Source organism: Bos mutus, chromosome 3, assembly GCF_027580195.1.
Source record: "Bos mutus isolate GX-2022 chromosome 3, NWIPB_WYAK_1.1, whole genome shotgun sequence".
Taxonomy (NCBI): Eukaryota; Metazoa; Chordata; class Mammalia; order Artiodactyla; family Bovidae; genus Bos; species Bos mutus.
This window is the reverse complement of record NC_091619.1, coordinates 46,752,571-46,778,252: the sequence shown is the minus strand read 5'-3', so window position 1 is coordinate 46,778,252 and position 25,682 is coordinate 46,752,571. Positions and strand designations below refer to the sequence as shown.

General features: G+C 40.8%; 1 protein-coding gene across 2 annotated transcripts; it reads left to right on the top strand.

Annotated features, from left to right (window-relative positions):
* The first annotated feature begins 4,926 nt into the window (after positions 1–4,926).
* On the top strand, positions 4,927–17,525 carry RWDD3 (RWD domain containing 3). Of its 2 annotated transcripts, none has more exons than XR_011463664.1 (4): positions 4,927–5,080; positions 14,194–14,943; positions 16,659–16,774; positions 16,873–16,893. XR_011463664.1 is itself a non-coding variant. In XM_005908720.2 (4 exons), exons 1-4 carry the CDS (start codon positions 4,996–4,998, stop codon positions 16,985–16,987), a joined length of 804 nt encoding a protein of 267 aa, XP_005908782.1. In that variant the 5' UTR covers positions 4,927–4,995; the 3' UTR covers positions 16,988–17,525. The 2 variants fall into 2 exon arrangements, 1 of the variants encoding a protein (XP_005908782.1); XM_005908720.2 differs by having other exon boundaries at positions 14,194–14,681; positions 16,873–17,525.
* Positions 17,526–25,682: the final 8,157 nt, after the last annotated feature.

Genomic DNA, 25,682 nt, shown 5'->3' with positions numbered 1-25,682 from the left:
GGAGCCCACAGCTCTGCCTGTCTCCCTCTGCTTGAATGTCTATGAGTAAACCTCTTGTATCTTGTGAAGGACACTGAAATGTTAGGTTCTGTGCTCTTCTCACCTGAACAAATTGTAAGTCATGCATTTGTTGCACCTATCACTAGAGAACCTGTTCTCTTCTTTCTTATGGCCTTCACCAGCTCAGTTCTTTCTACTTGGCCCTGGTTTTTTTTCTTCTTTTCTCTTCCCTCCTATTTTCCCTAGTCTTTCTTTCTTATTATGCAAATTTCAAGTATCTTGATAGATTATCTACCAGTAATATAGAAATGAACTTTCATTATAAAGAATATAAAATACATGAAAATAGAACAGTATGCCAAATCCTTCTGTACCCACAACTCCATCTCATCAGTTATTAGCCTATGGTCATGTCAGCCCTATCCATACCCCAGCTTCTTCCCTCATCCTACATTATTTTGAAGCAAACCTAGACCTCATACTATTAACAAATAAAGTTTCAGGACTCTCTATGCACAAAAAGCTGGCAAATAAATCTTCTAGAAATAAAGCCAAACTTCTAACCTATGATTTCCTTCACTTGATGAAAATCGTCCTTTCACATAGCATTCTGAAGTGTTGATCTTCCTAGCACACCTCTTTGCCCCTCCTCCTTCCTTTCTTCCTCCCTTTCGCCTCTCTCTGTGCCTAATACATTTTCTGCCTGTGGAGCCCCCACATTTTTTCTTATAAGGAAATTCAGATCTAAGTTTCCCAGTCACAGTTTTGATTCTTTGATATACTCTTTCTTTCAACTTTCAACCACCGAGAATCTATTTTGCAAGATGGCAGCATTGACTTATTTATAACTCCTTTACAAGTTTGGAGAAAAGGAGTTTTATAAAATTCACATATTCCCAAGCACCCGTCCCCCAATTCAGATAATAAAAACTGACCAAATATATAATGGGTAAATAAATACACATACAGTAGTAACCAAAATTAACTCTTGGGTCTTAGATAAAGTGTAAAACCCTAATGAAACTGAAGACTTCTTTTGATAACATTGATAAGGCATTGAACTTTTATGTAATGGACCTGGGTCATGGGGATGTTTTCTTACAAGGCAAGCTGAAACTTTTGATATTGCTGCTGTGTGAGAATCAAGCAATTTCTCACAGGCAGAATGTAACCAATTTTTTGGAGGGAGTACAGATTATTCGGACAAGGTGGAGGCAGATCTTTCCACAGAAGGGTATGATTACAGTGTCCATATCAAATTCTTACACGTTCTATTTGCTTTTGTTTTCTGGGTGAAAAATAAATCTGTGACTCGTACATGGTAACAGAACAAAAAGAACTATGGCCAGTCAACACCACTGACTTGATGTTCTTTTGGAAACCTACTATGTTCCTGAGCATTACAGACATATTTGTCCTCTGGGAAACTGTGGGAGGTACATGCTCCACAGCAGCCCTTCACGGTCACCAAACCATGACAGTGAACTTCACAGGGAATGTGGCATTTCTTGTTACCTCGCACGATGAAAGAACGTGTAATTGTTGCACGCAGGGTTTACCTGTCTAGACTCAAAACTGAAGAGAGCAAAGGCCTGCTGCTTTCATCTCTGTGTTTTAATACTCAGCTTGTCAAGCCAGACCAATAGTGCCCAAGAACTATGAATTAACTTATGAGTACTTATGAAGTAAGTAAATACAGAAAGCCTTTAGACAAAACCAGTAGCACAACTTACTGGAGTTCAGATTTACTTAGCAAGTTGGCATTTTTTTTTTTTTAAGCAAGTTGGCATTTAATGCCTCTTTTGTTCTTTACTTTTAGTGGTTCTTGAAAGCATTTTTACTTGTCTCATAGTCTTAATATGATCATTTTCCTTATCACACTCCCATTCACTTCAGAATTAGGAGTCAGAATTAGGGTCCTAGGACCCTCCCCAATATGCATGTGCAACTTTTTGTTAAGATGGATTTCCCGCCATAGAGGCCTGTGGGTGCATGTTCACACTTAATATGGGGTTGGACTCCCTCCCTTTTTGACCCCCCAGAAGCCTTCCTGCGCATGTGCAGACAGGGAGGTCTTCCTTGACCTTAGGAGTGGGTACCTTATCTCTTACTTCATAGCTTTTGCCACTAACGTTGTCCCTTAAGAGTCTGGATGAGAACAAAGCTTCAATTTTACTCCAGTTGACAAACACCAGCTGTCCAGCCCAGGGGCCCATCTGTCTCCTACCTTAATTTGACTTAAAATTGCAGACACAGAGTTGAATATTCCAGTCCACATACTACACATGATAAAGTGAACAGAAAGGTTTTCCCAGAAAAGTTAAAGAACTCTTTCTCATGGGCTAGTGGTTTTAACTGGAGGTGAGAGGTTTATAGCTTCTCCTTTGGTCTTGGGAAAGCAACTATTTAGGAAAGTTGCATATGCAAATATTGTTCTAGGAAAAGAAACACTGTTGGGGGCAGAGGAGTAGCGAAGGAGAGAAATAGATCATGCTCTAACTAGACATTTATCCACATGTCTAGATATCATTGCACATTTAAATATTTAGAATTTTCAGTAGCATATGAATCCAAGAAAATTTACTGCATTAAGGTAGGCTTCAGATATTTGACATGTAGCTGGTATTTTCATAGTGTGAGAAATATCAAGCTGACATTATGCTTTCTCTGTGATGATTACTTCAAATGTCAGAGTAGAAACTTATTCATAGGACTTGAGGGCCTGAGGATACTGTCAATTTAAAAGACATGCACATCGACTCCTGTTTTATTTAAACATGCTAAATGGAGTATGAGAAGCAGGTTAAGAAATCAACGAGGAAAGGAAAAGCAAAGAAGAAACCTATTGACAAGAAAATTTTACATAGATTGATGCACTCTTACATCAATTTCATGGACTCCTTGTGACAATAGGCTTCAGGGATGCCTCCTAATATTTCTGACAGCTGTAGTCTTGCTGTTAATATTATTTGACTCATATCACTTATATTGAATTCAGGAAATTAAAAATAAGATATGAACTACTTTTTTTTTTGTCGATTATCTTTAATAAGTAAGTCAAATAAACTAATATTTTCCTACCACTTTAAATACTAACATTGCATTTCAAGCTAAAATTAAAAATAATTTAATGATGTTTTAAATTAAAAATTTATTCTTTTGCTCACCAAACTCTTTAGCAGCTACTGAACCTACTGAACTGCTGCTACTTTGGAAATAACTCAAAGGAGTTATTATTATTAAACAAATTGGCCATATCAGAGATAATTATGCATTTAAATAAACCTTTGTCTTTTCAGTTATGTACACAGCAGTGCTCTTAATTACTTGGGGTCACTAAAACCCCACGGCATTCTCTGAAAGGCATTTCTCCTGCAGTTTATCTTGTTAAACTTTTTCTGTTCTCAGAAGCCAGTATCTTTTCCTTTTTAAGACCCCTTCTTAGTTGGAATGGGAAGGACGTTAATGATGGTAACATGAATTCAGTCGTTAAATCAGCCCTGTTTCCCTGACATCCATAGGTCAATGACAGGAGTCACTGTGTAGCCATCTAAATTCCCTGATTTATCTCACAAAATGTTATTTCTGATACAAACAAAAATCGTGGGACCTCTGTGAACTAGACCAGCTACTTTTTGGGTCTGCAAAATTTTAAATTGTTATTTGACAAACAAAAGGACAAGTCAAACATGCTGAAAAAACTACCACAGGGAATCACTGTAATCTTGTTCACAAAACCAACGTTGAAACAGAATGGATTAATTCTGTTACCCTATTGGTACGTGAACATTCTCAGATTTGAGTGGAGTTCAAGGATGATCATATTTCATTATTAAGCTTCAAGAATCACATTGCTTTGTATCAATCGAAGATCACAAAATGAGTAATGTTGAAAAGCTAGCATTTGTCACATTTACATACTTGATTGCACCCTCAAAGGCCCAGGAGTTCCACTTGCCAATTTCAGCAGGGCTGTCCCCTGTGATTTTTTTGTTTGTTTGTTTGCTATTGTTTACATGCTAAGCCGTGTCTAACTCTTTTGAGACCCCATGGACTGTAGCGGCTAGGCATCCTTTGTCCATGGGATTTCCCAGGCAAGAATACCCGGGTGGGTGGCCATTTCCTTCTCCAGGGGATCTTCCCCACGCAGGGACTGAACCTGGGTCTCCTGCGTTGGCAGGTGGGTTCTTTACCACTGAGCCACCAGGGAACCCTGTGAAGCCAAACAGGAACGTTATGACACTGCTCCCAGCACCTGGGTACACAGGTCCCCAGCAAGGGTCCAGGCCACCCCAGTAACACCCTTAGATTGCCAGAGCTGGCAGGTCCAACTCTCCCCTTCTGAACCATCGTTAGGAGAAAGAGAAAGAGGAATCCGGTCTTGGTCTAGAGTCTGAGTGCCAGTTACCGCTCAGCATCTGGAGGTTGTTCCTGCCCGGGAGGTTTTTCCGGGTGTCCCAGATCGCCTGAGTCTCTAGTACCTCCATGAGGGCGGAGAATCTCCTCTGATCTGTTAACTGCAGTGTCTCTAACACCTAGTTCACTTCTGAGCCAGACAGGGGCTAACCTCTTCTGGTCACTTCCCCGCTTTTTTTTTTTCCCCCCCTAACCTCTAAGTTCCCTTCAAGGACAAGTCTGGGAGGGAATGGCTAGTGTACAAAGTCCAGACTAAAGTTAGAGAATTTCCGGCTTTGCTAGGCGGCTTCCCTCTGTTAGAAAAGCAGCGGGTGAGATGCACGGTGGCCTCTGGCAGACACCCTGCCTTGGACCACAGGGCCTTCACCCTCGGAGAAAAGTCCCCCAAACGGCGAGAGTCTTCACGCTGCAGTCACGGAGCCGGAGCTTGTGGGCGGGGCGTCTAGTGGCATCCAGCCCGCGGAGCGCAGCGGAGACGCGGAGCGCCCCCCGGTGGCAGCCTGGCCGCACTGTTCTGGGACGGCCGGGGCGGCAGCGGCGGCGGAAGGGGCGGTGCTGAGCGTGCGAGGCGGCGCGGCCATGGCGGAGCCGGTGCGGGAGGAGCTCTCGGCCCTGGCAGCGATTTTCTGCGGGCCTGACGAGTGGGAAGTGCTGAGTCTCTCAGGTGACTACTTCCGCGCCAGAGGGAGCCGGACTCCCCACCACCCCGGCTGGGCTCACCTCCCCGAGCCCACACTTAGGGGCCGGGGTAGTTGAGTGATGGAATGACAGGCGCCGGGACTAGGCGTGTGTGGGAGCAGGCGGGAGAGTGCGGCGACCCTTAAAACATGACTAGTGTAGGGCCCCTTCCCGCCGCTCTGCAGTCGACCGAGAACACAACGCTCAGGCTCCTGCAGCCCGTCGGCCGGTCCCTGCTTCCTGCGCCCCTTCATCCACTGGGCCGTCTCACCCACTACACTCGCGTCCTCCACTCTCCCGTTCCCACCTCCGTTCGCCCCCCGCCCCATTCCTTGATTCCCCCCATTCTCCCGTCTCCCCCCCCCCCCCCACTCACCTATACATCCCCCTCAAACATACTCCCCCCGCCCCCGTTTCATCCCCTAATTGGCCTGAACACTCCTCAGCTCGCTGAGGGCTACCAGCTGCGCCCTCCTGGACAGCGTCCCCCACACTTTCCCTGGGTGTCCTGAACATATTCTTCAGATCTCATCTTAAAAAGAGGTCTCTCCTGACACCCCTAGTTTAAAGCCAACTCCCCCATCAGGGCACCCACTGAAGTTTAACTAAATGGGTATTTGGTTGTCTCACGTGGCAAGAAGGCAGGACCCTGTCTGTTTTGTAATCACAAAGCTGCAGGCACCTAGGTCAGTGCCAGGCACGTGGTAGGTATTCATAGTAAATTATTGTTGAATGAATTTTTGAATTCAACCAGCGCTCACTCAGAGCTCTCTCAGTTGGATTGTTTTTCTTCAGCTTTTTCTAGTTCGCTTAAAGGTGGTTGTCAATTACAGGCTCTTGGAGCGCATTAATTGTTCCGCTCACATTTGAGTCCCTGAAAACTCAAGGTTTCAAAGACCCTGTCCCCGGAGCTTACAGTGTAGAACGGTTCTTCTGGCTTTATTTTCATGATAGCGAAAACTTACTCTCTGTTCCTGTCTGTAGGTTCTGTTAACTAAAAAACAAAACTTCAGGTTATGAAAAAGTGCAGTGATGCAGATAATTTTCAATTTTCTCTTAGCTTTCAAATACATTATGTAAATTTTTTGGCATGGGATTTAAATTTCTGTCATGTTACAGCTGCTATTAAAATTGTCTTTCTGACCATAAATTGATTGACCTTTAAGAAGGTAGTCTAAAATGTCTAGGTGTTGGGAGAAAGCTATCAAGGGTTAGGATCTATTCCTCGTGTCCATGTGATGTGTTTTTCACCTTTGGAGGATTGCCTCCTTTTTATTTTTTTCTCTTGATCACCAGTCTATACACGTTCATTTAGCACTGTTGTGTTCTGGGCACCGTGAACCAATTTATGTGGTGAAGCTGCTTTCTTTTCAATGCCTAGTCTGTCTTGCAGCTTTCTGAAACAACGTTTAAAATCCTTATGAGAAGATTTACTCACTTTTAGTTTTTTTTTTGTTGTCACCTATCTTCTGATTGGATAGAATTTGTTATTCTTTATCATCTTGTTGTCTTTACTATTCTCTTTATTGATAATTACTTCATTACTTCTACTTGAGGCAGGCTATTTGAGGATATCATTAGTTTTCTTTAATTCCTTTATTATGGCTCACTTGGGAGTATCCTGGGAAAATGAACCTGTGATTTACCATTACACCTGAAAGAGGATGGATTGATAGTGGTCTGTGTCCTCAGCACATGGTTGAGCATATGACCCTGCTGATGGTTCAGAGAAAAGCAAAAAAAGTAAGCACAGGAAGAAAGGAAGCAATTTTTTGATACAAAGAACACTGTGGACCCTTTATCTGCTGTTAAATTGAGCATGACTTCAAGCCATGCCTCCTAATTAATTTAATTCAGTGTTCTGGCATCAGTAAGTAATTGAATTATAAAAGAATTCAGTGTAACAACTTAGGACATTTTGTTGCTGAAAGGTTCATTGGAGAATAAAACAATTCAGTGGTTGAGATAGGAATGTTTGATGTTCACAACTGGGAATTAAGGGTAAGTAAGAACTTCTTTAATAGACCACAGTAAACATCCAATGGGCTGCTGGCTACCACTCTCGTGGTCACTGTCAGCTCGGATTGGAGGATATAAGCTTAACACCAGAACATTCTGAATACCATCAATTCCTTCCTGGCCTTCCCCTCAAATAAGCTTCTCTTTGTTGCTCCTGAAATCAGGTTAACATTGGTAGGATTGCCCTTCTGGTAGGAGGTAGCCCAGGAAGGCTCAGGATGCCAACCCAGGGGTCATCTATTAAGGCCATAAGAGTGAAGAGTCTGAATAGTTGCATTCTTCTGGCTGGACTAATTTGTGCTGAGAATTTCACAGGACTTACATACACTGTGGCCTCTTTGTGATGGTTGTAGTAAGTTCATGGTAAGAGGCATCACCTGTAGCTTTCTCATGGGTGTAAATTCTGAAAGCTCTGACACCTGTCCACTAGGGCATGCCGTGGGTAGACCAAGTCAGGGGCATTCTGCTACTCCCTGTGGAGTGCAGTCAAAGTGCCAGGATTAATGGGGTCGCCTGCAGTATACCTGCTACTTTAAATGCATCTTATTTGATGAGAGGTATTCTGTTTTTTTGTTTCAAGATTTTTTTTTTTGCTTATTTTTCAAGAAGTATTTATGCATATATACATAATCTCTTGTATATCTGAGAGAACAAATGGTAGAAGAAGAATGGGCAATTTGAACAACGTTATTCAAAAGAAAGATAGGTAATCTTAAACTGTGATTAAGCAAATGAAATTGGCAAGGAATTATTCTCAGATACTGGGAAAACAGTGACAGAGAATCCTGAAAGACATTTAAAAGATGTGTCATGAAATTTAACTAAGTTAGAACACTAACATTTTTTTTCATGGGAACTAGACAAATCTAGGCTTTATTGGTGGCTCAGTTGGTAAAGAAAAAATCTGCCTGCAATGTGGGAGACCTGGGTTCGATCCCTGGGTTGAGAAGATCCCCTGGAGGAGGGCATGGCAACCTATTCCAGTATTCTTGCCTGGAGAATCCCCATGGACAGAGGAGCCTGGCAGGCTCCATGGGGTCACAAAGAGTTGGACACGATTGAGTGACTAAGCACACAGCACAGACACATCTAAAGAAGGAAACATTGTTAAAAATCTACCAGGCTTGTCATTAGTCCTGATGAGGGGTGCTGTTTATTTTACAGAGAAGATAACAGATGCTCAGGCTGATTTAGTAATCACTAGGCTAGAGTATCGGAGAAGGCAATGGCACCCCACTCCAGTACTCTTGCCTGGAAAATCCCATGGATGGAGAAACCTGGTAGGCTGTGGTCCATGAGGTCGCTAAGAGTCGGACACGACTGAGCGGCTTTCACTTTCACTTTTCACTTTGATGCATTGGAGAAGGAAATGGCAACCCACTCCAGTGTTCTTGCCTGGAGAATCCCGGGGACGGGGGACCTTGGTGGGCTGCAGTCTGGGGGTCGCACAGAGTCAGACACGACTGACGCGACTTAGCAGCAGCAGCAGCAGGCTAGAGTATACGGACTCTTGCAGTGCATCATGTTCCTTAATAGAGATGAGTTGCTGCAACAGGAAAACAGTTCTTAGCAAGGATTACAGTTGTCCAGAAAAAGAGAGCAAGACGACCACCCAGAGCAAAGAATCAGGTGTGGTCCAACTTATGTTCAGAATAGTTATGAAGGGTAATGTGTATGCCTGGCCGTCTGGGTACCTGTGAAGTAGGTGAGACTGGTGATGTTATAGATCTTCATTTTCTTGCTGAGGCAATCGGAGGTCACAGAGAGTATATCACCATAGTCAGTGCTCATTATACATTGAATTGTGTTTCTGGAAATCATCTTATAGATAAGCATGTTGTAAAATGGGAGGGTGTAAGACTCAATATCATATAATATGTTTGCATGGTAGCTTCAGAGTAAATTTTTGTATTCTGCTAACACTAATGTTCAGATTGCATTGGACCTTCCTGCAAAAGGAATCATTACTGTCACCCACTGACCCCTCTAAATCTGCTCAGCCCTGTTCCCTGCTGATTGTTGGTACTCTAAAACCAATTCAGCCTTGAACTCCACTTCTAAAGGAGGGATTGCCACTTCGAGCTTCTCTTATTCTTAGTTTTTTTTTTTTTGTAAACTACCTTTTAATACATATAACAGTCCAGCTGCAGCACTGGTGGATGTATACTTGTGGGGAGGCATCCGGGAGCAAGAGGGAAAAAGTCCTGTACAATGAAGTAAGAGAGGCTGTTGGGGACTTTTTGGTGGTTTTCTGAACAAAGTCTTACCCTGAGGACATGTAAATACTGCAAAAAAAAAAAAAAAAAAAAAAAAGCAAGTATAGGGAAAGCCAGTTGTATGTGGTATATGAATGATTTCTTCAGTTCAGTTCAGTTGCTCAGTCGTGTCCGACTCTTTGCACTGCAGCACTCCAGGCTTCCCTGTCCATCACCAACTCCTGGGGCTTGCTCAAGCTCGTGTCCTTCCAGTCGGTGATGCCATGATTCAATGATGCAGTGATTGCAATGATGCAATCATGATGCAAGGATTTCTTAATAGGCTTTAAATGAATCTTGAAGAATTCATCCTCTTAAATTTGTTTACATTTTCCACTGTCTTCTGTTATTGTACAGCATTTATTGAATTTCTGTTGTGTGTGTGTAGGGTGAATTCTTAAAAATAATAGTATGGAATTTGGGGTTTATTTCAGTTTCTCTAGTTTGAATTTCTCTTGTTTGGAGTGTAGTTAGGAGCATAATTTCTTTCATTTACTTGTAAGGAAGAATAAGGTTTGAAACCCCTATTTTGGTTATGAAATTGATACACTTATTTTAAGGCATAAAGACTTATTTAAAAAAAATCCAAACTAGGGAATAGGTATGTGAACTTTAACCAGAGGCTCTTGCCTCTTAAATCTTTTGCTAGGATCTTTAGGTGAAAATATTCTTGGAACTTATGAAAATTGTAGATTCCTAGGCAGGCATAAGTTTTCTGTGGCATAGATGTTTATTGAGAATGATGAGTTTGTGAATTGAACTTAATAACTAGAGTGTCTTGGTGCCAGGGAAGGCCAGAGATAAGCAGTAAGATATGGAACACCATTATTTTTCTGTTAATCACTCTGTTTCTAACCTGTTAAATAAACGTAAAGTAGATAGGAACAACCTTGTTTTCTTTTTTATGGAAAAATAACCCAAATCAGACTGACAGTATATGTGATTACATGAAAATTTCTGAGGCAAAAAGAGCCAGTTTAATTGCATGTACAAACCAGGGCAGATGAGAAAGGAAGGGTAATATACATGCTTCTAGAGTTTTAGGGAGAAAATGAGTTTTTAAAAGAATGTACAATTTTACTGCTGCATTAAATATCAGCAGTATTTGGGGTATGTTATTGGGATTTTCATTTTCTTACAGAGATAGCATCATTTTGTGTAAGTTCAGTTTGCAACTCGTGTGTGTGTGTGTGTGTGTGTGTGTGTTTGTGGAAGGAATCACAGAGAAAACCAAGTAGGAAGTTTGTTCAGTTCAGTCGCTCAGTCGTGTCCAACTCTTTGCGACCCCATGAATTGCAGCACGCCAGGCCTCCCTGTCCATCACCAACTCCCAGAGTTCACTCAGACTCACGTTCATCGAGTCAGTGATGCCATCCAGCCATCTCATCCTCTGTCGTCCCCTTCTCCTCCTGCCCCCAATCCCTCCCAGCATCACAGTCTTTTCCAATGAGTCAACTCTTTGCATGAGGTGGCCAAAGTACTGGAGTTTCAGTTTTAGCATCATTCCTTCCAAAGAAATCCCAGGGCTGATCTCCTTCAGAACGGACTGGTTGGATCTCCTTGCAGTCCAAGGGACTCTCAAGAGTCTTCTCCAACACCACAGTTCAAAAGCATCAATTCTTCGGCGCTCAGCTTTCTTCACAGTCCAACTCTCACATCCATACATGACCACGGGAAAAACCATAGCCTCGACTAGACAGACCTTTGTCGGCAAAGTAATGTCTCTGCTTTTCAATATGCTATCCAGGTTGGTCATAACTTTTCTTCCAAGGAGTAAGTGTCTTTAAATTTCATGGCTGCAGTCACCATCTGCAGTGATTTTGGAGCCCAAAAAAATAAAGTCTGACACTATTTCCACTGTTTCCCCATCTATTTCCCATGAAGTGATGGGACCAGATGCCATGATCTTCATTTTCTGAATGTTGAGCTTTAAGCCAACTTTTTCACTCTCCTCTTTCACCTTCATCAAGAGGCTTTTGAGTTCCTCTTCACTTTCTGCCATAAGGATGGTGTCATCTGCATATCTGAGGTTATTGATATTTCTCCTGGCAATCTTGATTCCAGCTTGTGCTTCTTCCAGCCCAGCATTTCTCATGATGTACTCTGTATATAAGTTAAATAAGCAGGGTGACAATATACAGCCTTGACGTACTCCTTTTCCTATTTGGTACTAGTCTGTTGTTCCATGTCCAGTTCTAACTGTTGCTTCCTGACCTGTATAAAGGTTTCTCAAGAGGCAGGTCAGGTGCTCTGGGATTCCCATCTCTTGAATAATTTTCCACAGTTTATTGTGATCCACAAGTCAAAGGCTTTGGCATAGTCAATAAAGTAGAAATAGGTGTTTTTCTGGAATTCTCTTGCTTTTCCAATGATTCAGCGGATGTTGGCAATTTGATCTCTGGTTCCTCTGCCTTTTCTAAAACCAGCTTGAACATCTGGAAGTTCACGGTTCACGAATTGCTGAAGCCTGGCTTGGAGAATTTTGAGCATTACTTTACTAGCGTGTGAGATGAGTGCAATTGTGTGGTAGTTAGAGCATTCTTTGGCATTGCCTTTTGTCCCTTCCAATTCTTGATAGAATTAAAGTAGTTTTCCTTTTAAACATAACTAATAATTTCACAATTTCCAAAGCTAAAGTCAGGATTTTCTCTCATTAATTTTCTATTTGCTGACTTGTTGTTTAGTTGCTAAGTTGTGTCCAACTCTTTTGTAACCCCATGGATTGTAGCCTGTCAGGCTCCTCTGTCTATGGGATTCTCCAGGCAAGAATAATTGACATAGAGAATAGACTTATGGACATGGGGATGGGCAGGGGGCGTGGGGAGGAAGGAGAGGGTAGGATGTATGGAGAGAGTAACATGGAAACTTACATTACCATATGTAAGATAGATAGCCAATGGGAATTCGCTGTATGTCTCAGAGAGCTCAGTCCAGGGCTCTGTAACAACCTAGAGTGGTGGGATGGGGAGGAAGGTGGGAGGGAGGTTCCAGAGGGAGGGGACATATGTATACTTAAGGCTGATGTGTGTTGATGTCTGTCAGAAATCAGCACAATTCTGTAAAGCAATTATCCTTCAATTAAAAAAGTATTTTCAATAGATGAATTTAAAAAAAAAAAAGAATACTTGAGTCAGTTGCCATTTACTCCTCCAAAGGATCTTCCCAACCCAGGGATCGAACCCTAGTCACTTATGTTTCCTGTGACTATTTGTTAAATGATGAATGAAGAGCTTTAAAAATTATGTCTCCCCCTTGAGAGGGAAAGTGGATCCTCTAGATGATTAGTGGAAGGTTTATTTAGTCTAGTGGTTACACGTTGTCTGTTGGTCTATTTATAATACCCATTTTATCAAGTGAAATGTAATGATCTTACGGACATCCAGGGAGCCTACTTTAATAGTAAAATATTTTTTTTAAAAAAAGGAGAAGTAACAGGATAGAATAAAGAAAGATTTTGAGAATCCGGTGATGGATTTTTAGGGGAATGCACTAAGTTGTTTGGAAAATTTTTCTTTATGCAGTCACGTTTTTCTTATGTAATACAAATTTAAGTTATATCATTTTAATATGATCTTTATAATGGTTACTGCCTGAGTTTTGGGGTAGTGTCCTAAAACAGCAGTGCTTTGCCTCTGATGCTAAAGATTCTACTAAAGAAAAACCTTGTATAACGGATGTGTTTGGTCCCGTATAAATCAATGTCTATAACCATGGCTTCTGAATACATGGAATCAGATGGCTAGAGAGCCATTTTAATGTTCAGTTCAATTCTTTAAAATGGGGATACATTCAGGTTTCCATTGTCAAAGCTGTTGAGCAGCAATCCAGGTATGAAAATGAGAATGATCTGACTGCCTGTCTTGTGAAGGAGAATGAAACAAGGGCTGTGGAGATAGAAGTAGGGTAGACGAAGGCAAGTTAACTTCAAAGAGCCTCCTCGGCACCCAGTCTGTTCTACTCTTCTCCTCTGATCTGTGTGCTTCTGCCCCCTGCAGAATGAATCAGCCTGACGTTTTATCAACTTGTGAAAAGTGGGGTGAAGTGGTGTGGAACACATCAGAGGGGTGAAGTGGAGCAAATCTGAAAGAGAGCAGAACGTTTCATCTTGTATCCCGTGTGTACTTCCCCCTCCTCACGGAGCCAGAAAACGGCTGAACTGACGGCTGCCCCATTTTAGTTCCTCTCGCTGCCTTCATGTTACGCTGATAGTAATGCATTTGAAGTGAGAAAGAGTGGGTCCAGGCAGTTGCTGTGTATGCATAGTCGTGGTGTTCTCTGCACCCTTACAACCACCACACGGGACCCAGTGTTTGCTTCTGCTCGGACTCACTGCAACATGATTTTCATTGGATTTAATGTATAGCTTTTAAGCTAATTCCTGATTTTATAAATACACGATACTATTTCTTTGAAGGTTCGTATGAGTTTATTAGGAATTTCCAGAATTAGCAACTAAGTCTGGGTAGAAAAAAAAAAATCATATAAGGAGAAACCTTTCTGGTGACCTTAATAAAAAGAGGATAATAGCAATTGTAAATGCCAGTGAAATCCTGGGTGCTGGTTGACCATGATTCTGTGAATGTATGTATGTATATATATGTGTGTGTATGTGTATATATATGTGTGTGTGTGTGTATATATATATGTATGGCTGAAAGAAAACACCTGTAAATCATGGCTTTCTTAGTGTGATGTGTCTCTTCATAAAATAACTTAGTTGTCACCTGAAAAATAAATTGACATCTGAAACCAAAATTTTCTCTTGTTAGTGTTCCATTCAAATTGAATTAGGTACAACTAATCATTATTTTTGGATGCTTTCCAGAGACAGATGGGGCTGTGTTCAGAATTCTCACGAAAGCCGAAGGATTTACGGATACGGATATACCCTTGCAGTTGGTATTCCACTTACCGCTCAGTTACCCGTCCTGTCTACCTGGTATTGTGGTGAACTCCAAGCACTTGACCAGGGCCCAGTGTGAAATCGTGAAGGAGAAGTTACTGGAGCAAGCAGAGACCCTTTTGTTGGAACCTATGGTTCATGAGCTGGTTCTCTGGATTCAAGAAAACCTCAGGCACATCCTCAAGTGCCCAGAAGCAGGAGGTGGCAGTGAAAAGTGCTCTTCTGCAGCAAGCATGACTGTGGATGATGGGTTGTGGATGACTCTTTTGCATTTAGATCACATGAGAGTGAAGGCTAAATATGTCAAAACTTTGGAGAAGTGGGCTTCTGATTTAAGGCTGACAGGAAGACTGATGTTTATGGGTAAAATCATACTGATTTTACTGCAGGGAGACAGAAATGACATCAAGGTGCCAAAAAGTTTGATGTTGAATGTGAATTTGGCTATTTTCTGCTAAAACGTTTTATAAGAATGGGACAGATGAATCATTAAAATATTTCTGCGTGCACTCTTACCACGTTAATAGATCTTTATTTTCTTTTTTAAAGACTGTCTATAACTTCTAATTACAACTACAGACTTGTAAAGCTTGAAGAATAAGTAGAAGATTATGTTTTAAAAATCATGCCACTTAATGAAAGTGATAGGTTATTAAAAAAGAAATCTCTATGGTACACAAATGTTTGTTTCTGTAATTAGCTTTGAGCCTAAACTTTATAAATCTGCACTAATTTTGTGCCTATTTATATTTCTTTCCTTGGTTAAGCACACAGCAATGTATGTATTTGTGGGTAAACCTGCAAATTTTAATTTGACAGTTAAAGATACATTCTGAAGCTTGAATTTGGTATCTATAGTACCTGGACAGAGGAGCTGGTCCCTCTTAACGAGGATTTAGTGTGAGTGGAAGTAGAATCATTAGGGCTGTCAGGTTGTCATCGCCTCCCTAACTTTTGCTTTCCACCTGACTTGTCTCAGCAGCTGCTTTCAAAATCATCATCTTCTTCAGATTTTTCAAGTTCTCATTCAATACACTTCTAACCTGCTTTATGTGGGACCAGACAAGGAAAACTGCTTATTATATGTTAAATCTTAAAAGAGCTACAAATCACTTAATAGGTTTTATGCTTTCAAGTGGGTTGGGTCAAGAATAATTACAGTGGAATTTTTTAAAACAGATTTATCTTTCATAACTTATTGTCTTAAAGGTTTCTAGGGTTACTACAAATTTGTAGGATTACATAGCTTTTTCATGATGAGATCTTAACACAAAACTTGATAATTGATAACATCAGTTAACCAGAGGAGTGCTAGGTTATAGTGTATAGGGACAACACATTTTCAGATTTAATACAGACTTTGGGTTGGGGTCTGACCAAGGAACCTAAGGTGATGTATAGTATATCTTGGAGAAGGAAATGGCAACCCATTCCAGTATTCTTGACTGGAGAATTCCTTGGACAGAGGATCCTGGCAGGCTACAGTCCATGGGGTTGCAAAGACTCAGACATGACTGAGCAACTATCACTCACTCACTCCTAGCATATCTATAAAGCTGGACTCTTCTGGGTAAAATACTGACTAACTAAATGAATGCTCATAATTTCTTTACTCATATTTCCCCAAAGGGCTCAGATGTTTCTTTAAGCCAGCTCAGGCATATTAAGCTAAGTGCAGCTGTTTTGCAGATATTTTTTACTCTGATTGGATCCATCGATTAATGAATATATATTTAATCATATGGCTAGACCTGTGCTAATGCAGAGAACTTTTAAAAATAGTTCTTTCTTTTTTATTAACTTTCCCTAAAATGCCATTTAATGTAAATATCTGTTAAAATTTTTAAGATTGTTTATCAGGATTGAGAATTACAGGTACATATTTATGGATTCCATCAATTTGGAAAGTTTGGTACTGTGTGTCTATTAACTTCACTCTGACCTTGAAGTAGTAAGAGTACTGTCATAATGGTAGCAGCTGGCTGTATTAAGTGCTGTTGTGCCAGGCACTTCTCTAAGTGCTTTGCACATATTAGCTCATTTAACCATCACAGCATCCCTATAAGGTAGCTGTTAAGAGCAAGCATTTTATGGAGTAGGTTACAGAGGCACAGAGGGTTTAGGTAACTAACCCCAGAATCAGCTCTAGTAGGCTGACTAGTCTAGATTTAAGCCTGTGTAGTTGGATCAGAACCTTCTTTACTCCAGCATTCACCAGAATGTTACGCTTCCAAGTACATAAAAACACTGTAACTCTCTTACTGCTTGATTCAGAAAGCGAGTACTCTGTCAGCATGCAAACAGGCCAGCAGATTATTTCTCCTTTAAAAGTAAGACTTTGAGATTCAGAGTAAGATATATATTTAACATACTGTTTTATCATTTAGGAGTACCTGATTCTTCAGAAAACTTGCAAAGTGGATGTGGACTCAAGTGGAAAGAAATGCAAAGAGAAAATGATTAGTGTACTGTTTGAAACAAAAGTACAGACAGAACACAAAAGGTATAATTTAGTACTATTGCAGATGGAAAAGCAACTGAATCGATAATTATACTCTGACAAATTTAGGCATATTCATGAGTTTCTCTTGTATAATGCAGGTTTCTGGCATTTGAAGTCAAAGAGTATTCATCGTTGGATGAGTTACAAAAGGAATTTGAAACTACAGGACTTAAGAAGCTTTTCTCTGAATGTGTACTTAGGCTGGTAAAATGAAGTTGAGGACAGGAATCTTTTAGTGAAACTACAGTGGTTTTTTTTGTTTTGTTTTTTTCTTTTTCCATTGGATTTTGAGAGTGGCTAATTGAAACTCATAAGGGAACAATTTTAGAGTTTCTCTGAAGCAGAATGACAGACACCATCATAACTTCAGGACAAAAGCCAATTCTGCTTATGGAATATTAAACAGTAAAAAATACCCATGTGTTCTAATTTTGCCAGTAAAAGCTGAGTTCAATAGATGGAATGTTATTTCAGAGATAAATATAAAAAGATGATGGTAAATGAGCCCTTGTGTTTATACAGAGGATTTGTTTGGAACTGTGCAATTTTCTGGCTAATTTTCTTGTAATTAAATGAATTTTTTAAAAGAGATTTGTTTTCATGTTTACTTTTTTCATGTTTACATTTTTAGCATTTGATAATGATTTTCCCTCATTCAGCTTATTATGTCTAATGTTTTAAGTTGAATGTTAAGAAAAATATAACACTGATTTCTTTGTGGAATTGAATAAATGGTTAGTTTAAATAAAAACCAAAGAAGTTCTATAGAACTTGATTTACAGTTGCTTTCTTTGGGGTCCCAAAATAGCATGGTGCTTACTAGTTATAGGAATGAAGAGTCAATTTAAAAGAAAATTCTTTTTTGAAAAATTTACAGTCTAGTTTTACAAGGGAAGAAATGTTTTACACAAAATGAACTTGACTTACCAGAGGGAGGAAATTAGATGGAGATATTTTTAGTTTCTGATGGAAAATTTGGTAAAGTCTGATAATCTCAAAATGTGTTTGATATAAGGAGAGCAGGAATAAAATAAAAGCTTGTGTTAAAATCTGTTCCAGAAGTATAGACAGGCATTTATTTAGTTTAAGGAAGGATATTTGTGTTCATGAATCCACCTGTGCTTTGAAATAAGGGGCCAAGTGATAGAAGAAAACTCTCTCACTGTAATCTGCAGTGATGTCATGATAAATTATAACTGATGGGAGGGATAAATAAGGAGACATGGCGGCACACCCAGTAGTGCTTCCTGAGCATGCTGCTCTGATTATGGCAGTCCAATCTGATTGTCTCATTTTCAGATACCCTTATAATTAAATTAGACCTACCTGTTGATCATTCTATGGGGCTGCTTTAATGAGGGGATTTTTGGTTCATTTTATCTCATTCTAGGGTGTTGGTGATGTTTTTCCTGGATAACTGGTAAATGTAGTTAGATTGTTCTGTGGGAGGTTAGTATTCTCAGAGTTCAGAAACTGCTAGGAGTCTGTTCCCACAGCTGCACTATTGGAGGGTGTTGTAGTCTATCCTAGATCTGCTTAAATGGTACTGCCTGGGCCAGAGCTAAGATTACTGACAGGTACTGTCTGTGGTCTGTTGGAGTTCAGAATCACTCTACCTCTGTTTCCCCTGAAATCACTGCCAACAAATATCACAGTGCTGGGACCTGTGCTACCTTGCTTCCTATTGACCAAACTTGGCAGGAATCCAGTTGTCAAAAAGGAGTCTGGGAAATGTAGTCTGAATATCCTAACCCCAGGAGAATAGAGCGGAATATAGGAGGGTGGGTGTGCCTGTGTGGAGTGAGGGGAGAGGGAGCTGAGTACCTATGGCAAGTAAGTTCCATCAGTTACTATTATTAGTGTGTGTGTGTGTGTGTGTGTGTGTGCCCCCACGTGTGCTCAGTTGTGTCTGACTCTGTGACCCCTTGGACTGCAGCCCACCAGGCTTCTCTGTCCATGGGATTCTCCAGGCAAGAATACTGGAGTGGGTAGCCATTTCTTCCTCCAGGGCATCTTCCCAACCCAGGGATGGAACCTGTGTCTCCTGTGTTGGCAGGTGGATTCTTTACCACTGAGCCACCTGGGAAGCGCCTACTGTTATTCTTAGAGGTGTTAGGTATTCTGGTTGAATCACCTGGATGATTAAATTGTCAAGTGTACTACCACCAATATTTTTTATATGACTTGATAGGGAAAGGGGGAAGAAAAAATAGTTAATATACACAAAAATATACAGAACAAACAATAAAGTAGATTTGCTTAAGTACTTGTTTCTATAACTGGGCATGAAGTTGTAGTTGATATTTATAACCTCTTCCTCTACTCCATTTTTTTTTTTTTTTTTTTTGCTCCTGGCCAGCATGCTAGCTAGTCAAGGCTCTTTACCTAGTAAGGTAGCTGAATCTTAATTCTGATAGGTCTGAGTCCTTAGGAGTTGGTTGTGTATTAACTTTTACTGTTAAGTAAGAGAACATTAAGAGGCAACCCAGATAATCCCCTGAGCTCTTGACATAGTTCATACTGACCCCTCTGTGTCAGTAGACCAATTTCCCTGTAATAATATGGATAAGCACCCCAGCCCTTAGAGGGACCTCTTTTTTTTGCCCATTTGTAAGGATGGGAGTAAAAAATTCTGTGAGTGGATTATTAAACATAATAATGAGAAAAAATCCATCCTAGTTTTTATTCCATAATTCCTCAAACTGTGTATTCTGTCAGTGGGAGAAATAACATCATATTAATATGTCTCAGTAGGTCATTATATTACTTTATTAATCCAGCCGCTTCTGGGTGATTTGGTACATGGAAAGTCCTATGAATTTCATAGTTGTGAGCCCTTTCTGAAATGAATTTCTCATTTAGAATTTATGTTTTGAGAGATAACCGTGTTGGTGAGATTATGGTTGGTAGTCTTACAGCAAGAGTCTTAGGATTCATATCCAGAATAAATATTTTCATGACAGTTGCTGGATCTTCCGCTAGAGAAGGAATCCAATGTGATTAACTAGTCACCAGACGGCTGGTGTCTCTCAGGACTGGTCTGTGTTCTTAGCAGGTTAGGTACTCGGCAGTGACAATAGTAAGATTAGTATTGGTGAGAAGAATTTCATGTTGCTGAGTCCATGTATGGGGTTTCCCTCGTAGCTCAGCTGGTCAAGAATCCTGCAATGCAGGAGACCCTGATTCGATTCCTGGGTCTGGAAGATCTCCTGGAAAGGAATAGGCTCCCTACTCCAGTATTCTTGGGCTTCCCTGGTGGCTCAGATGGTTAAGAATTTGCCTGCAATGTGTGAGACTTGGGTTTGATCCCTGGGTTGATAACCTCTATTCCTGCTGCCACAGTTAATGGTACACGAGCCCACTGAGCAAGCACTGGGATGCTAGGGAAAGAGGATGACTGACATCCAGAGGATGAGTCATCCTGTCCACTTAATCAAGGAAGACGTTCACCACAGTGGTTGCCCTCTGAACATCACATGGGACACTACTAGCCTCAAATTTTGTTCTCATCCTGAGAGTTCCATTCACATACTCCCTCCCCAGATTTCCTTGTCATTAGCCTTCTGATCTTATTCTTTCAAAGCCCCTGACTACCTGAAAAATCCATTAGCCCCTTGCCCATGGAACACTGTAGATCTACACCTGTGGACATCTCTTTTCCTAGTTTCTTTACAGTAGACAACCAGAAGTACTGTTGAAAATTCTGCCCACTGAGATTTCTATTCACCACCTTTCAGAGACACACTAGATTGCAGTGGTAATTTCTGAAGCATATTGTGATGGAAAGAACCATCCTCGGAGTTTTTTCCTCCTCACTAAATAAACTATGGATATCGCTATGACAGCCTAGGTGTGGACTGAGGAAGAAACAGCTGTGCAGGCATAGTTACTACAACATCTGAGCCACTTGAGCATGCAGTTTATTTGTGCCTTCCGACCTGCTTGAGCCTGATTATTGCACATCACTTCAATTGTACATGTCCATGATCCTGAAGCTGAAGCTCCACTACTTTGGCCACCTGATACGAAGAGCTGACTCATTAGAAAAGACCCCGATGCTGGGAAAGATTGAAGGCAGGAGGAGAAGGGGATGACAGAAGACAAGATGGTTGGATGGCATCACTGACTCGATGGACATGAATTTGGGCAAGCTCTGGGAGTTGGTGATGGACAGGGAAGCCTGGCATGCTGCAGTCCATGGGGTTGTAAAGAGTCAGACAGGACTGAGCAACTGAACAACAGCAACTACAACCTTCATGATTTCATGGATGAAATAATACCTCATTGGTAATGAGAAATGCAAATTAAAATTCCAACAATATTACTCGCCACCCACTGCTGCTGCTGCTAAGTCGCTTCAGTCGTGTCCGACTCTGTGTGACCCCATAGATGGCAGCCCACCAGGCTCCCTCGTCCCTGGGATTCTCCAGGCAAGAACACTGGAGTGGGTTGCCATTTCCTTCTCCAATGCATGAAAGTGAAAAGTGAAAGTGAAGTCGCTCAGTCATGTCCGACTCTTAACGACCCCATGGACTGCAGCCTACCAGGCTCCTCCATCCATGGGATTTTCCAGGCAAGAGTACTGGAGTGTGTCACCCACTAGTATAGCTAAAATTTAAAAGATGGATTAATAGCAAGAGTTAACGGAGAAATGGCAACACCAATATACTATTGGCAGAAGTATAAACTGACCCAAATGCTTTCAACAAGCAGTTTATCTAGAAAAACTGACAATTCCATAGCTTATAACCCAGTATTTCTACTTCTAGGCATATACCTTACAGAAATGTGTGCATATGTGTGAGGTTACCTGTATAAGAATGTTCATAACAATATTATTTTCAGCAGGCCAAAGGAAGCAACTTAAACACCCACCAACATAGAATAAACAAGTAAATTGCAGTATATTAATGCAATGAAATACTACACAGCAAATTAAATGAGTGAACTATAGACATACAAAGCAACATGGCTCCATCTTTTTTTTTTTTTTTTTCATGGCTCCGTCTTTAAAAAAGCAACATTGAACAAATTAAGTAAACACACACACAAAATATATACCATATGATTGTAAAAGTTCAAAAGCAAGAAAATGACTTTAAACCATGAATGCATACTCAAGTGCTGAAATTAAAAGACAAGCAAAGAAGTTGGTATAATAAAAGTCAGGATGGCAGTTACTTATAAAGTGAACAAATGGGGTTGTGGTTGGAAAAAGGGCCTTTTGAGGGTGGGGAATGCATATATTCTTCCTGAACAGGGTACTGTTTCTCAGACCCTTGGGGTGATGTCTACAATATATATGCACAGTGAAAAGTTTGGAGACAGATGCAGAAACCAGATCCTTTTGAGTCTTAAAACCCAGTTTAAGCCTTTAAAAAAAACTGCAGTGGGAATTCATTGCACTGGAGACAGGTGTGATATCTGATTTACACTTTAATAATATCATCTGACTGTTACAAAGCAAATGAGCAGTACGAGGGCCCACAGTGGAAGAACGAACGCCAGTTAGGAGCCTGTTGCAGTGAGTGGTCCAGCTGAAGGATGGTAGTGGTTTGCTTATGATGGCATCGGAGCAAAGTGGTCAGATATGAGATACGTTTTGGAGATAGATCTGAGCAGACCTTTTAAAAAATATTTATTTATTTATTTTTGGTTGCTGCAGGTGGGCTCTCCCTGGTGGTGGTATGCAGGCTTCTCATTGTGACGGCTTCTCGTTGCAGAGCACAGGCTTTAGGGCGCATGGGCTCAGTAGCTACGGCTCCTGGGCTTTAGAACCTGGGCTCAGTAGTTGTGGCCCACAGGCGTATTGCCTTGTGCCATGTGGAATCTTCCCAGACCAGGGATCGGATCTGTATTTCCTGCTTTGGCAGATGGATTCTTAAGTACTGGACCACCAGGGAAGTCTGAGCTGAGCAGATTTGATGCCAGATTGAATGTAGAAGATGAAGAAAGAAACGAAAGATGATATTTAGGCTTTTTTCCTTAGTAGCTGGGTGAACGATGGAATCGTTGACTTATGAATTAAGGAAGTCTGAGGAAGGAGTCCATTTGAGGTATATTAGAAACTTTTTATATTTCCTTGACTCTTCTTTGCTGCCATTACAGATCTATTGGGGAAAAAAAGGAATTAAAAAAACTAATTCAACTAGTGTTAGAGGAGGTCATGGAGAGAATGTGAACTGCTGGTTGACTCAAGAGCTGGACCTGGGCAATCACAGGCTCCTCACCTCTCTCCTGTCCTTGGAACATATGTTCTGCCCACCATTTCCACACTAGGAGCCATTCAAGGATGCAATCTTGAGACAGTAAGATGTAGTTGAGAACTCCTGAACTGAATACGTGACTGGACCTGATTAAGGCGTTTATATATAATCTTCTAAAATTCTGGTGGGGTGCAGAGATCTACTCATCTTGTGGCCATCCAACACAAGCCTATCTGTAAGTTCACTGGCTTATTAAAATAACCGCCTACCAATCTGAAGTGGTCTGCCTCTTTCTTGGGTCTCTCTTTGCCCTCCGTGTATGGGGGCCAAATTTAGAGCCAACAAGTTGACAAATGGAAATTTGGGCAACAAATGAAATAATTTAAAATATTTTTTCTAAAAGCAGTTTGAATTAGAAAATTGGTTTAATATCAATATTTTCTATTGAGTAATATCAGTTACTCATTTTTCATCTAGTGATGACTTTGGTGAACCATAGATGGGCTAATTTTTGCAATGTTTGTATGCACCTTTGAGTGTGAGTCTCTTAAAACCATGCTGCTTAAGGTGTGGTTTAGGGACACAATCTCATGCATTGCCCCAGACCAACGGAACTAGAATCTGTAATTGAGCAAGATCCTAAGGTGATCTGCATGCACAGTGAAGTTTGAGAAACTGTATCCTGTCAGTGGGCTTCCCTGGTGGTTCAGTGGTAAAAAATTCACCTGCCAAGTAGGAGATGGGCTCGATCCCTGGGTCAGGAAGATCCCCTGGAGAAGGAAATGGCAACCCACTCCAGTATACTTGTTTGGGAAATCCCATGGACAGAGGAGCCTGGTGGGCTAAAATGCATGGGGTCACAAAAGAGTTGGATACGACTGAGTAACTCAATGACAACAACAACCCTGGCAACATATCTATGCTCTAAGATGTGAGGAGGTTGAGTGTGAAAAGTTGAACAATAGACATCCATGTTATAAGGGACATTCCAGTCCCAGAAAGCTAAAAATATTTAAAAATTCCTAATTACCTTTGTCTGTCAAACAATATTTGATCATATATTTCTAGCATTTCTTACATATTCTTAATTTTGTTCTTTGTCTCATAATTAACACTCAGCTGAGTAAAGATTGTGTGGTAGAAGCTGTACATCTACCTTTCTTTGCATACCAAATGATCTCCATCTTATCACAACTGTGTTAGCTTTATGAGACCTTTAACACTGTTTTTTGGCCCTTTAATTGGCATTTTCCATTTATTTTTACACAAAAGGGAAACATGTAACATTTAAATAATTGTACAAATACAACTATAGAAAAAGATGCTGTTGGAGTTGTTATAAAATAGTTGACTCATTTTTGTCAGTTGAGGCACAAAAGTCTGAATTTCTTTGGGCAGAAAAATGAATTTGAAATTAAAAAAAAGTAAAAATAGGAGCAAATCGCCCATCTTGTGAAAAAGACAAAAATGTCTAAGGGTTGTAAAACTGCCAGTGATGTGTGAAAATTACTGAGAAATAACCCTGATAGCTCAGTTGGTAAAGAATCTACCTGCAATGCAGGAGACCCTGGTTCGATTCCTGGGTGGGGAAAATCCTCTGGAGAAGGGATAGGCTACCCACTCCAGTATTCTTGGGCTTCTCTTGTGGCTCAGCTGGTAAAAAAAATCCACCTGCAATGTGGGAGACCTAGGTTGGATCCCTGGGTTGGGAAGATCCCCTGGAAAAGGGAAAGGTTACCCACTCCAGTATTCTGGCCAGGAGAATTGCATGGACTGTATAGTCCATGGGGTTGCAAAGAGTTGGATGTGACTCTCACTTTCAAAGAAGTTGGGGAGTGGAGAGGTGGCATCTTTATTTTTGATCAGTTTTTCATTTCAACTAATCTAATGCCTTAGTCAGTTCGCTTTTACAGTTTGGTTTTTGACTAGATTAGTTTTTTCCAGACAACCTGATCACAGATTTCAATTTCTCCAATTTCTTCAGATCACCTGATGCTATATAGCTTTATTCTTTTTTTCCCCTCTTGTACTAGTCAGGGTTCTCCAGAGAAACAGAATAGGATGTATGTTTATTTTAAGGAATTGGTTCAAGTGATTATAATGACTGGTAAATTCAAAATTTGAAGAGTGGGCTGGCAGGCTCAGGAAGAGACCCTGTTGCAGTTCAAGTCATAGCTCTGTCAGATGGGAGACCCAGGAAAGAGTCCATGCTGCAGTGCAAGTTTGGGGGCTGAGGCTGGAAGAATGCCCTCTTGCTCAGGGGAGGTCAGTCATTTGTTTGATACATATTTTCAAATGATTGTAGGAGATCCACCCAAGTTATGGAGGGCAATCTACCGTAAAGTCTACCAGTTTAAATGTAAATTCCATCTCCCGAACACCCTCACAGAAATATCCAGAATAGTGTTTGACCACAATTCTGGGCAATGTGGTCCAACCAAGGGTGACACATAAAATTAGCCATCGTACTTCTAGAGGATTACCCCATCTGTAGTTTTGCTTTTAGAGGTGAGGAATGTGGCTTTCTGTTCCTGTCTGCTTAACCCATTGCAATCTCTTCCTATTATGTTTTCACTGCTACAAAACATTAAATATTGATATGACTCTGTGGCAGCATTGGTAAGAAAGATACCGTTTTCAAAATAAGTTAACAACTTGACAAACTATAGTTTACCTTGGCTTGAATGGTCCTGCTTGAGACA